General features: G+C 35.0%; 1 protein-coding gene across 1 annotated transcript in view; it reads left to right on the top strand.

The window, feature by feature from the left end:
- Positions 1-12,871, top strand: part of LOC111060297 (plastin-2) — a 76,961-nt gene that overhangs the window by 46,478 nt on the left and 17,612 nt on the right. Inside the window, exons 3-7 of the mRNA XM_039442837.1 lie at positions 488-596; positions 2,590-2,743; positions 6,444-7,265; positions 10,559-10,698; positions 11,865-12,016. Coding sequence (XP_039298771.1) covers positions 488-596; positions 2,590-2,743; positions 6,444-7,265; positions 10,559-10,698; positions 11,865-12,016 — 1,377 coding nt within the window. The remainder of the gene's footprint in view (positions 1-487; positions 597-2,589; positions 2,744-6,443; positions 7,266-10,558; positions 10,699-11,864; positions 12,017-12,871) is intronic.

Raw genomic sequence — 12,871 nt, 5'->3', positions numbered from 1 at the left:
AATTGAAAAATCTACTTTGTGAAAAAAATTGAGGACTGAAAATTTTGTGAAGTGAACAACAACAAGAATTTACCTATTTCGGACTATGTGTAACCTTATCTAAATTTGGGAGAGGAATAGCACAAGGTTACCCTATTTTTTCTCCTTATAATTTTGATGATTTACTTTTTGTATTAATCATAAATAATAAAGAATATATAATAATAACATATTTATCGAACTAGAACTGAATTTGGGAGAGGAATAGCACAAGGTTACCCTATTTTTTCTCCTTATAATTTTGATGATTTACTTTTTGTATTAATCGATAAAGAATATCCAATAATAACATAGAAATAACATATTTATCGAACTAGAACTGAATTTGCATATATCTTCAATGAAACCGTAAAAATCAATTATTCTAATTTTCAGGAAGCATTTAATTTTTCGGGTTGAAAAGTTAACCAAATGGATTTTTCAGTAAAAAAAGTAATTTACTTTTCAGCTCTGCACTGAACTCAAAGCAAATGAAGTTGGAAGCACATTCAAGCAAGTGGTTTCGAAGAAAGAAAACTTGGAAACTCTCGGAGGAATGTCTGATGCATCGAGTGAAGGTAAAATAATCTCTTACTTTTTATAATTATTTCAAATATCCAATGAAAGCTTAATAAATTTAACTAAGGACTTCTGCTACTGCAAATATTGACTAAAGAACTAAATATCAGAAGGAAATTTGAAGAATTAAACTTTCCAAAAATATCTTTATTTAAAATAATCGTTAAGCCTACTAAAAAATAATATTTTTTGAAATTTTTATTCCGAGTGCCCAATTTTGTATATTGAGTGCCTTCATGTGCAAGTTTTTTGAATTGAATTGAAATTTATTCACAACACTGACATGTTTTACAAATATTTTTACAATGCAATTATTTTAATATAATAATAGAAACAGTATTATGATGGAAAAAAAGAAAAGAACTCCTTAACAGCTGTGGTTGAAGTTCTACACTATTGTTATTGTACATAATAATATGAACGAGACAGTCACTTAATTTTGATAACTAGAAAAAAGAATAAATCTTTGTCAATTTCACACAAACAGAATTAGAGCAATAGTAAATTTTGAATTCACTTTGTAAACCTAGATCAAATGCTGTTCATAATTTAAATAATTTTTAATTTTTATTGTTGAATACAGTACTGACTTTGTTCAAACGAAATAAAAACCGTCAAGTACTCTTTTTAAATTTTATTTAATTCACAATATGTTTTGACTCATGTAATTAGTTTTGATTAATTCACATGAGTACGACTTTTATGAAAAAATAGACAAGTTTAGATTGAATTTGAGGATAAGGTGCATTGAATGCCCCTCGTATTTTATACAGGGTTCGGCAGGGAGGTATGGATTATTTGAAATAACAGTTGCACACTCATTTATATACGGAACTCAAAATTTATTTGTTTAGTGTGCACCTTGGATGTTGCTATTATAAAAATTAAAGAGGGAAAAGTTAAAACATTGATTATGTACGAAAATTAACACCTGCTAAATGCTGTCTGTTTTTGTCCATACACTCCTGTAGAAATTGTGAGAAGTTGTGCATACTCCTCTGAAGCATTGCATGTGGTACCACTCGAATTTATTGTGTTATTGTTTCACTCAGGGCTTCAAGGGTTCGTGGTTTGTTTATGTATACACGTGCTTTTAGGTAGCCCCATAAAAATAGTCACAAGGTGACAGGTCCGGTTACCGAGGAGGCCACTCCACATCTCCACGCAACGAAATGAGGCGTCCAGGAAATGCCTTCCTTAGAAATCTCATAGCTGCTCTCGGTGTATGGCATGTCGCCCCATCTTGTTGAAACCATACAGTATTGACGTTGATACGTCGTCTTCTCAATTTGGCAGAAAAAATTAACGCAGCACCGTTAGGTAACGATACGTATTGACAGTGACGGTTCGACCGTTTTCTCGAAAAAAGTAAGGGCCAATAATTGGTTTGTTGGGGCTACCTAAAAGCACGTGTATACATAAACAAACCACGAACCCTTGAAGCCTTGAGTGAAACAATAACACAAGAAATTCGAGCGGTATCACGTGCAATGCTTCAGAGGAGTATGGACAACTTCTCATAACGTCTACAGGAGTGTATGTATAAAAACGGAAACCATTTAACAGATGTCATTTTTCGTACATAATCAATGTTTTAATTTTTTTCCTCTTTAATTTTTAAAATGGCAACATCCAAGGTACACACTACAAAACATTTTTGATAAAATTAGTAGAATTGATGGTGATGTTGTTAAATCTCTCCATAATAAGAAAACAAAGATATTGTCAAATTTTACTAAAAATTTATTAAAAACTTTAAAGCAGTACCATGGTTTCACGTTTACCAACGCATCATCAGCTGTACTGATGAGTTTCGTTTAAAAATGAGTGTGTAACTATTAATTCAAATCATCCATACCTCCCTGCCCAACCCTGTATTTATATAGATCCGTTTATAATCCAAATGCTCGATTACAAATTTGCTTACTAAATGCATTTTTCCTGCTATTATGTCATGCCTTTTCCAATATTTATTTCAATTTTCTCCATCAGGTACTACACATTCTGTACGGTTGGAAGAGCAACTTGCCTTTTCTGATTGGATTAACACCAACCTGGGTTCAGACCCTGATTTGAAACATCTCCTGCCAATCGATTCCGAAGGAAAACTGCTGTATGACAAAGCAAAAGATGGAATTTTACTATGGTATGTATTACTTAGTCTCTTATCATTTATGAGCTACAAATAAATGACAAGCAGGATTCGCAACAGTTAACAGTGAAAATATAATTCCCACGAGTTTTAATTGGACTATTCTCATTCAGCGAGTATGTATAATCCCATTAGAATTTATAGGAATTATATTTTCACTGTTGTATGCGAGTCCAGCTTTATAATTTCTAAAGAACGAACTAAGGCTCAACTCACACTACCTCGACTCAAATCGTACGACTCCAGTGGAGGATACTCCAGTCTCTCGACCTCACGACTTTCTTGCTCATTGTCACTACTTATTCAGTTCCATGCTACTCCATTTTCTAACCTTACTTTATTAAAAATATAAGATCAAATACGTGTAACAATTCAAACACCCCGCTCTCACAGGATATTAATTATTAGAATAGCGGAGTCATCACTCAGGCCACCAAATTGGACTTTTGAACCGGTGAGCTGAGAGAGTGATGACCGCGTAGAGGCGAAACTAGAGGGAGAACGTTCCGAGGCGCGCTAGAGGAAGGTTGTGCGTGAAATAGCGTGATTGAGGAGTGATTATGTTTAGAGAGAGAGAGCGCGAGTGAGTATAGATGTTTGTTATGGGATTTTTTCAATAGAGTGAGATTGTTTTGGTGAATTTGCGTATTTATTTGAATTATCCTATAGAAGTAGCAGGGCCTAGGACCCTAAAAACCACTAGTTAGCTTGTAACAAATTTTATAATAATTATTATGAATACAGTTCACTTATATGGTCTAATTTTGTACAAGTTAATAAAAACAATATAAAAACTTGTAATACCCTTTATTATTAAAAACTTTAATTTTTGTATTATAACTTTTGTAGAAGTTAATAAAAACAATATAAAAACTTGTGATACCCTTTATTATTAAAAACTTTAAAATATTTCAACGACTAGTTTCGATCATAACTTGGAAAAAATGACCTATGGACGAAACTAGTCGTTAAAATATTCCAAAGTTTTTAATAATAAAGGGTACTACAAGCTTTTATATTGTTTTTATTAATTATTATGAATATATTGTCTTATCTAATTCTTAGTCTTCTTGTCTTATCTAATTCTAAGTCTTATTTAAAATGATAAAATCTCACTTTCATTAAAAATGCACGGTACTAAGCAACTCAAGTCGAGGCTTGACCAACTTGTCGAGTCGACGCTCGACTCAGTCCCACAGTCGTGAGGTCGCGGAGACTAGAATCTGAGTGTCTACATTTGAAAAACCTGCTGCGTCGAGAAGAGACTAGAGTCGCAGACTCTTTTTGACTTGAGTCGCGTAAGTGTGAGTTGAGCCTAAAAATGTTTTGTTTGGCTGCTTAGTAGCCAATCAGAAAGATTCTAGCAGCTGTCATAAACCCTACCGTACATGGCCAAGAATCGTTTATAAAGACAGCCATAAATGTTATTTTTTAAAAGCAAGATACCGTACATGGCCAAGAATCGTTTATAAAGACAGCCATAAATGTTATTTTTTAAAAGCAAGATGATCGGAAAACCAACGGACCGTTGTAGAAGTGCGACATGTCACCCATCCTCACAGCTCACACAAACTGGAAGATATTTCTTTCAGGGTACAAACACACTGAAAGCGGAGCGGAGCGTGGCGTGATGTGGTTACTTTCATTCATGATACACACAGGAAGCGTCTGAGCGTCAAGCATCAAGGATCTAAAAAATGGCGTTGTCTAATTTTGCACGGACATTACTTTGTGAGAACAATTACTTGAAGTATTGGATATTAGCTAAGCCTGCTAGGTCAGAGTGGGTTAATAAAATTAACTTGGATAGTCAACTATTTGATGAATATCACCATCTGTTCAATGTTTTAAGGAAGCATGAGTCCCGATTTTTTGAGTACATGCGAATGTCAACTTCAACCTTTGATTATGTTTTGACAAAAGTGAAGCCTGATTTGAAGTCACTTATTGGAGGAATCCAATATCTGCTGAAGAAAGACTTGTAATAACACTAGGTGTCCTTTTCTCATTAGAAATACACTTATAACCTATGAAATAAAATATGAATCAAATTTCCCCCACAATATTTACTAGATGGTGAGAGAATTAATGATTTTTTTAAATTTCATAGAAATATGAAAGAAATGATTTAGAAATGATTTGCAGCATTTATTTAGGATTTTCGTTAAATAATAATTATATATTAATTAGCATTTGAATAAATTGCATTCTCTATTTAATTCCATCTGTAACCTGGTTGGCCGCTATGGCTTCGTATAAATTGAGCGCTGCTATCCAGAGATTGTCAGTTTGGTGTAAGGGTAAGCATTCCTGACTAGCAATTGGGAGGTACCGGGTTCGATTCCCGGGCTGGCAACTAATTTTTGGATAGTAGTTCTCATCGAATTTCCATCTAGCTGTTAACCCTGTTGTCAATGTCTGCAGTTGCAGAAGTCTTCGTGGTGATTTGCAGCATTTATTTAGGATTTTCGTTGAATAATAATTATTTAGAAAAGCCTTACTTTTGATTTGAAAATGCAATAAATTAATTTTATCTTTTGAATAATCAAATAATACACATTACAGGGGAATTTGGGCAAACAACAAATATACTACTGTAGTAGATGGTGGGAAAATGTAGTAGAATTTATTTGCATTATGTACTTATTACTATATTAATACTTGCATTATTGTGTACAAGAATAGGCCACTAGTAGGGCACATTAGTAGGGCACTCGCACTTTGACGCTCCGCTTTTAGACGCTCCAAAAAAAAAACCAGCTTGTTCCAAAGTTTGACGCCACGCTCCGCTCTGCGAGTAGACGCTTCCAGTGTGTTGCAGCTCATTACTTGACATGATATTGTTCACGACGCTCCTCAACGCTACGCCACGCTCCGCTTTCAGTGTGGTTGTACCCTTACTGAGACAGTAATAATGTTCCTATTTAGTAAATTTAGTAAAATTCCTATTTAGTGATTTGACACCCCCAACTCTGATTTTACATGTGCTATTTAACACCCAATCTTTTCAAGATATAACATGGTGAGTCTGGGTAGAGGTCAGGTCAAGCAGTTGATTGCCCTGATAACTGTACACGGTCACTTCAGGAAACATCTCCACACAATTGGACTCAGAAATGAAATTCAGATGTGTAGGCTTTGTAATCAGTCTGAAGAGACTGCCAAGCATATCTTACTGGATTGCGAAATACTAGGGGTTAGAAAAAGGGCTCTGTTTGGCTGTAAGCAACCAGGTAAGGAATGGGATGTTGGTATAGGGAAGAAACTCCTGGACCTTGTAAAGGTCACAAGAATTGGTTTGCCCACCTAACATACTTGGGATACTCAATAAGCTTCGGTTGACGTGTGAGGGTCTTTGAACCTTTGGATCTTTGACTCAGTCCCTTCAAAACATTAACATTAAGAATAGAAACATGTTGTGATTAAGTAATTCAAAAAGGGTACTAAGATTTTTATTTTTATTTCTATTTTTATTACAAGTAGCCCCATACAGAAAAGAGATAATTAACATTAAGATATAACAAGTATACTTCTTATACACTTGTCTATGTCTGTACACACTAAATATTCACTTCTATACTCCTCTACGTCCTACTGTCGTACTACTCTGCGAAGTTACTGTCTAATGTACCTCTACATTTTTGTAAATCAGAAGTTAGGTATCTTTATAATAGACGATTATTTTTATTTTCAGCAAAATCATCAACCACTCCTGTCCAGATACGATTGATGAAAGAGCAATCAACAAGAAGAATCTAACATTGTACACAAAACTGGAAAATCTGACATTAGCGTTGAACTCAAGCCAGTCCATCGGATGCAACATTGTCAACATTGATGCACACAACTTAGCCAAAGGAAAACCGCACTTGGTTCTGGGACTTCTGTGGCAGATCATCAGGATCGGACTGTTCAATCAGATCACCCTGGAGAACTGCCCCGGGTTGGCTACACTGCTCTCCCATGGCGAAGGCATCGAAGACCTTATGAAGCTGTCTCCCGAAGCAATCCTTCTCAGATGGGTCAACTACCATTTGGCGAACGCGGGTGTGGCCAGAAGATGCAACAACTTCCAAAGCGACATCTCCGATTCAGAAATCTATTCGCATCTGATACGACAGATAGCTCCTCCGGATAGCGAAATCTCAATGGAAGCACTCATGGAACCTGACATGACGAAACGCGCTGAAATAATGTTGCAGCAAGCCGCTAAGCTGCATTGTAGGTCGTTCGTCACTCCCAACGATGTTGTCAATGGCATTTACAAGTTGAATCTTGCGTTTGTAGCCAATCTTTTCAACAACCATCCTGGTCTAGATCGCCCTGAAGGTGAAATTGAGGGTCTGGAAAATTTGGAGGAGACTAGAGAGGAGAAGACCTACCGTAACTGGATGAACTCAATGGGAGTCACTCCTTGTGTCAATTGGCTCTACTCTGATTTAGCTGATGGCCTTATCATCTTCCAGCTGTATGACATCATCAAGCCTGGCATAGTCAATTACAACAGAGTTCACAGGTAATTCTTATTACAGAGTTATCAGGGGTATTCACAATGTTGTTTTAGCCAGCTAAAGTGCTATTTGATAACTCTGGACCCATCTAAAACCATCTGCTATTAGCTAACTGCAGTAGCGATCCAAGCGGATAATTTGTGTAACTTAGGGCCGTTTGCACAGTGTAAGTTTAGGCTAAAGCTTAAACCAAATCTGGATTTTTTTTGTTTAAACTAAAATTCCGTTTGCACAGTATCAGTTTAAACTCTGTATTGAGTTTAAACTCTGGAAAGTTTAAACCTCCAAAACAGGAGGTTTAAACCAAATAATTTGGATTAACTTGACATCTGTAAAGATTTGATGGGGAAACAGCTTATAGTAAATTATTTTTCGACGGTTGTTTTTAATGCTTCTGTAGACGATAATTATTATTAATTTAGGTTATAATGAATCATTATTATTGAATGTAAAAATAATTGTAATGGAGGAATTGATAGAAGTTTTTAATGCGATTGAATAAGATAAGACTGCTAAGAAATTTTGAAACTGAGAAAAATTATGCAAAAACAAATAATTTTAATTTCTGGGATAGAGATTTTTTTAACGGTTTTGCTTGAGTACAGCAACTGCCAATTTAGTATTTTGATTGAATAAACCACTTGATAGAAAATAAGACAATTTTTAACAGTGGTCTTCGATTGGAAAACATGTTTTTAATAACACATAAATAAGATATATTGCTTTCGAGAGATTTCTAATAAACGAGGAAGATCATAGTAGATTCAAGCGTAACAAAATAACTTTTTTATCTTACATTCTAAAATATATTTTCTGGTGCCAACTAAACATAAGTTTTTAAAGAATTTCTTGATCGCTTTTCACTTTTAGAATCGTACAGCTTACAACTTTGTGGATTTTGAACAAGAACAAGAAAATACTAAAATAGTAGCTACATAACCTCAAATTACTGATGGTTTGTAAACAAAACCATGGCTGTAAAAATCAGCCTTCCTGATAATATTATAAACGATGACATTCTATTACCAACTTAACGCTAAACTAGTTTAACTTAAACTGGATTAGTAAATGCACTGAGAAAACCGATTCAAGTTTAAACTTTCGGATTAACTTAATCGAGTTTAGCAATCTATACTGTGCAAACGGCCCTTACAGTTAGTTTGAAAAAGTAAGATTATAAACATATGGCTGCTGTTTTAACAGAGATAGCTAGAGTTAGCAGACTCAAACCTGCGCTATCTGCTATCTCGCCTGTTAATTTTTTCTAACGTACCACTATAGCATTGAGTTAACACAGACTTAGCAAATAGCTGGAGATAGCTAATAGCTCGACTTAGCCAGCTAACTCCAACATTGTGAATACCCCTTTTATACAGAGTTATCATAAAATAATGGTGCGGTTTCGAACATGGTTTAAAGAAAAATCAAATTACTTACAGTCAATGTTGTTTATTCATCTAATTTGTCGTCTCAGACAGTTTTTTTTTACATAATTAATAAATTTCAATATATGCGCTCTTAGTCGCTCGTCAAATGTCCAATCCATGATCAATTTCTCTCCAAACATTCGCTAACATTTCTTAGGCTATGGTTGTCATTAATCCTGTTTTTTAAGAGTTCAGGTCGATTTTTTCTTGTGGGGTTACATCAAAAACATTCACAAAAAATTTCTCGACCTGAATCACTTGAAACACAGTTTTGTGGTTATTGAAGTTTGTGGTAAATTACAGTTTGTGGTATTAATGGAGCTATGACAACCATAACCGAACAAATTTTTAGCGATTGTTTGGAGAGAAATTGATTATCGTTTGGACATTTGTCGAGCGACTAAGAGCGCACATATTGAAATTTGTTAATTATGTAATAAATGTTTGAGACGACAAATTAGATGAATAAACAACATTAACTGTAAGTAATTTGGTTTTTCTTTAAACAATGTTCGATATGGCACCATTATTTTATGATAACTCTGTATATTTCAATATTTATTTATTCAACTTCCAATGGTACAACACCAATTTAAAAGAAACATAACAGTTGAAAAACAGATACAAACAAAACATATTTAAGCTGAGTTCGCACACAACAGTGAAAATATAATCCCCATAGGTTTTAATTGGATTATTCATACTCACTCGGCCGTGCTGAGTGGGAATAGAACAATTAAAACTCATGGGAATTACATTTTCATGGTTGTGTGCGAATCCAGCTTTAGTCAACTTCAATAAACAAAATGGAGGAAACAAATCATTTTTGAATAGTAGCGCTGATCGAATTTCCATCTAGCTGTTTACCCTGTTGTCAATATTTGCAGTTGCAGAAGTCTTCAGGGTGATTTGCAGCATTTGATTTGGGTTTCGTTTGATGATAATTATAAAATGGATGAAGTTTATTATAAGTTGTGTTATTCAAATGAAATAATTTATTGTTTGTTGATGAACTGATGTACTTTTTGTGAGTAGTAACTTGTTCACTTTTAAACTTGTCCTTGTATATTCTGTGAACATTTCTATATTTTGAGTGAATAAATCATTTGATTTAATTTGTTAAATATCGAGATCTTGGCTTAAGCAGTTGAAGATGAGAATCTATTGAACTGTGATCCGGGCATATTAAAATTCCGGGCATGACTACTGCATGTCGGTTGCTAGGATGCAAATAAACACAAGGTTTTATGCAATTTTTTCGCTATCCATCTGTCTGTTGAGATGGGACTTCGAAAACAAGTTTTGCAAATACTATATGAAAGATGAATCAAATTTCAAAAGTATAATTTACAGCTCCAAAAATAAAAGCTCTGTTATATTTTTTAAAGACCTACGAAAAAATATAAAATCTCTGAACACTCTAGAACTGTACATCACTTGTAATTAACTGTGATAGAGCATTTGACCTTTAGATTAGTTACACATACATATTCATTTGTGGACGTCCGATTTTTTCCGTCCTTATAAATTCTATTAGAATGTATGAATTCAGGGCTACTTTCTTGTTACAATTTGTATTCTTGTTTTTTAATATTTTATTAATTTTAAAGGGTACTATAATTCTATTTTATAAATTCTATTAGATTGAACATAACTTGGCAACAAATTATGCGTTTTTGCACACATCATGTGCTTGCCAAGCTCCGTTCAATCTGGTAGAATTTATAAGGACGGTAAAAAATCATACGTTCTTCAAAAATCGATCTGCATGTAACTGGCTCTAGATCATCATAAATATCACTATTATATAATCAATATTCTTTTATTATTCAATATTACTATTTATACAATATTGGACTAATTTATTGCAGGAAATTTTCAAAACTTCGTAAATTCATGGAGAAATTGGAAAATTGTAACTACGCAGTTGAATTGGGAAAACAACTTGGATTTTCTCTTGTGGGAATTGCTGGCACAGACTTGAATGATGGAAATGCAACTCTAACTCTTGGTATGGTTTTGATTTATTGTGAAAATTTCGTGCTTTGTATAGATTTTTATAAATCGTGGAAATTCCAGCTTTGTTAGATGAACGTCAAACGTTTACCAAATTGGAAAGATTAGAGGATTTTTCTAAAAGAAAGCTTAGCTCTGTAGTGTAATCCACGATAACACTAAGCATTTAACACTCACTTAAGGCCCCAACCATACGGGCGTCTTAGACGCGCTAAATTTTTTCGCTCGTTCACCGAGCGAAATAGACTCTCCTCATAAGACACCATGCATTCTGAAGACGCGCAAAATAAATTCAACGCGTCTCAGACCTAAGAATAAGACGCCCGTATAGTTGGGGTCTAAAGAATTAAAATTTATCTAGCTGTTAAATTCATGGCGGAGTAATTTTTTACAATAATTAATTTAAACTGTTCAGGTCATGTCAGAGGCCCTGAAATTGATAAGTTGCGATCTGAAAACTCTGACACCACTCGATATTATTATTATTATTATTATTATTAAGCTGTTCAATTCAGTTTTGCCTAAGAAATCTTCATCTTATTTAAGTTAAATTATTTTTGTTCAGGTAAGTTGAAAAAAAATTATTTAAAAAAATTACAGAATATTTCTTACTTTATAATCAATTTAATGAAAGTATATTTATTAATGTGCTATAACAAGTGTTTACTGTTGATTTGGTAGATCTGAACTCTTGATAATTCATTCATCTTAAAGTTTTGCTCATAAAATGAATTCCTTCAAGTGACTCGAACCTACCGTCCATTGTGCCTTTGAGTTCCAAGCCTATTTGATTCGATTACTCTTAATTTATTACTCTAAGGCCAGGTTGCAAAAAAGCCGGTTTAATTTTAATAATGATTAATTCCACGTGAACCATCAGAGAAGCCGTCTTTTCAAAAAGCTTTCTCTGATTCGTTCTCGTGGAATTAATCACGGTTAAAATTTAACCGGCTTATGTGCAACCGGGCCTTAATCTTAAATATTTCTCTTTAATCCATCAAATAATGAAAATTATGTGTGATAGAATACCATTTAGTCTATTTTAGCTGTGAATTCAAAGTGTATTTTATAGAATACAATGCATTCACTTAGCTTTGATTGAGTATTTTGTTCTCTGTTGAACAAATCATAAAATGATGCCTAATAAAATGTTATTTTCAGCGCTAATTTGGCAGTTGATGAGAGCCTACACATTATCTGTGCTCACTCAGCTGGCTAACACAGGAAGTCCAATCGTGGAACGGGAAATCGTCTCTTGGGTCAACAACAAACTACAGGCTGCAAACAAGACTAGCTCTTTGAAGGGTTTCCAGGTATGTTTATGTTTTGAAGGGACGGATTAAAAGGTCCAAAGAACCCCACACGTCAACCGAAGCTTATTGTGTGTCCCAAGTATGTTAGGTGGGCAATCCAACTCCTGTGTCCTTTACAAGGTACAGGAGTTTTTTCCCTATACTAACATCCCATTCCTCACCTGTTGCTTGCAGCCAAACAGAGCCCTTCGTCTAGCCCCAAGTCTTTCGCAATCCAGTATGATATGCTTGGCAGTCTCTTCAAACTAATTACAAAGCCTACACATGTGACTTTCATTTCTGAGTCCAATTGTGTGGAGATGTTTCCTGAAGTGGCCATGTCCAGTTATCAGGGGATCAACTGCTTGACCTGACCTCTACCCAGACTCACCAGCCAGTTGGTGAAGCGAGGGCTTGCGTCTGCCAGCAGCCTTTTGCCAAGTGCTTGACCAGGGTGACCTTGCCATTGCTGGTGATGTAAGTCCCTGGACCATTTACTTATTGTTTGGAAGGCAGTTGTTTTGCTTATGCCACAGCTTGGCTTTGCACCAAAGAATGGCATACTGGAACCCCGCTTAGCAAGCTCATCTGCACGCTCGTTACATCCTATGCCTATATGGCCAGGTACCCAACCAAGATGCACAGAGTTGCGTGTTGCAAGCCTGCTGAGTGTTTTGTGGCACTCGCACACCAATTTGGACTTGATTTCATTGGAGTCAAGAGCCTTGAGAGCTGCCTGACAATCTGATAGGATTACTATATGCTTGTCGCAATAGCGCCTGGCAATGCCTATGTTGGCACAAGCCATGATGCCCCAAATCACTGCCAGAAAGATGGTACAGTGTTGTCCCAGACTTGCACAAACTTGTGTTCTGG

The sequence above is a fragment of the Nilaparvata lugens genome, chromosome X (assembly GCF_014356525.2).
Source record: "Nilaparvata lugens isolate BPH chromosome X, ASM1435652v1, whole genome shotgun sequence".
Classification (NCBI taxonomy): domain Eukaryota; kingdom Metazoa; phylum Arthropoda; class Insecta; order Hemiptera; family Delphacidae; genus Nilaparvata; species Nilaparvata lugens.
Note: the sequence above shows the minus strand (reverse complement) of the source record. Positions and strands in the feature narration are given on the sequence as shown.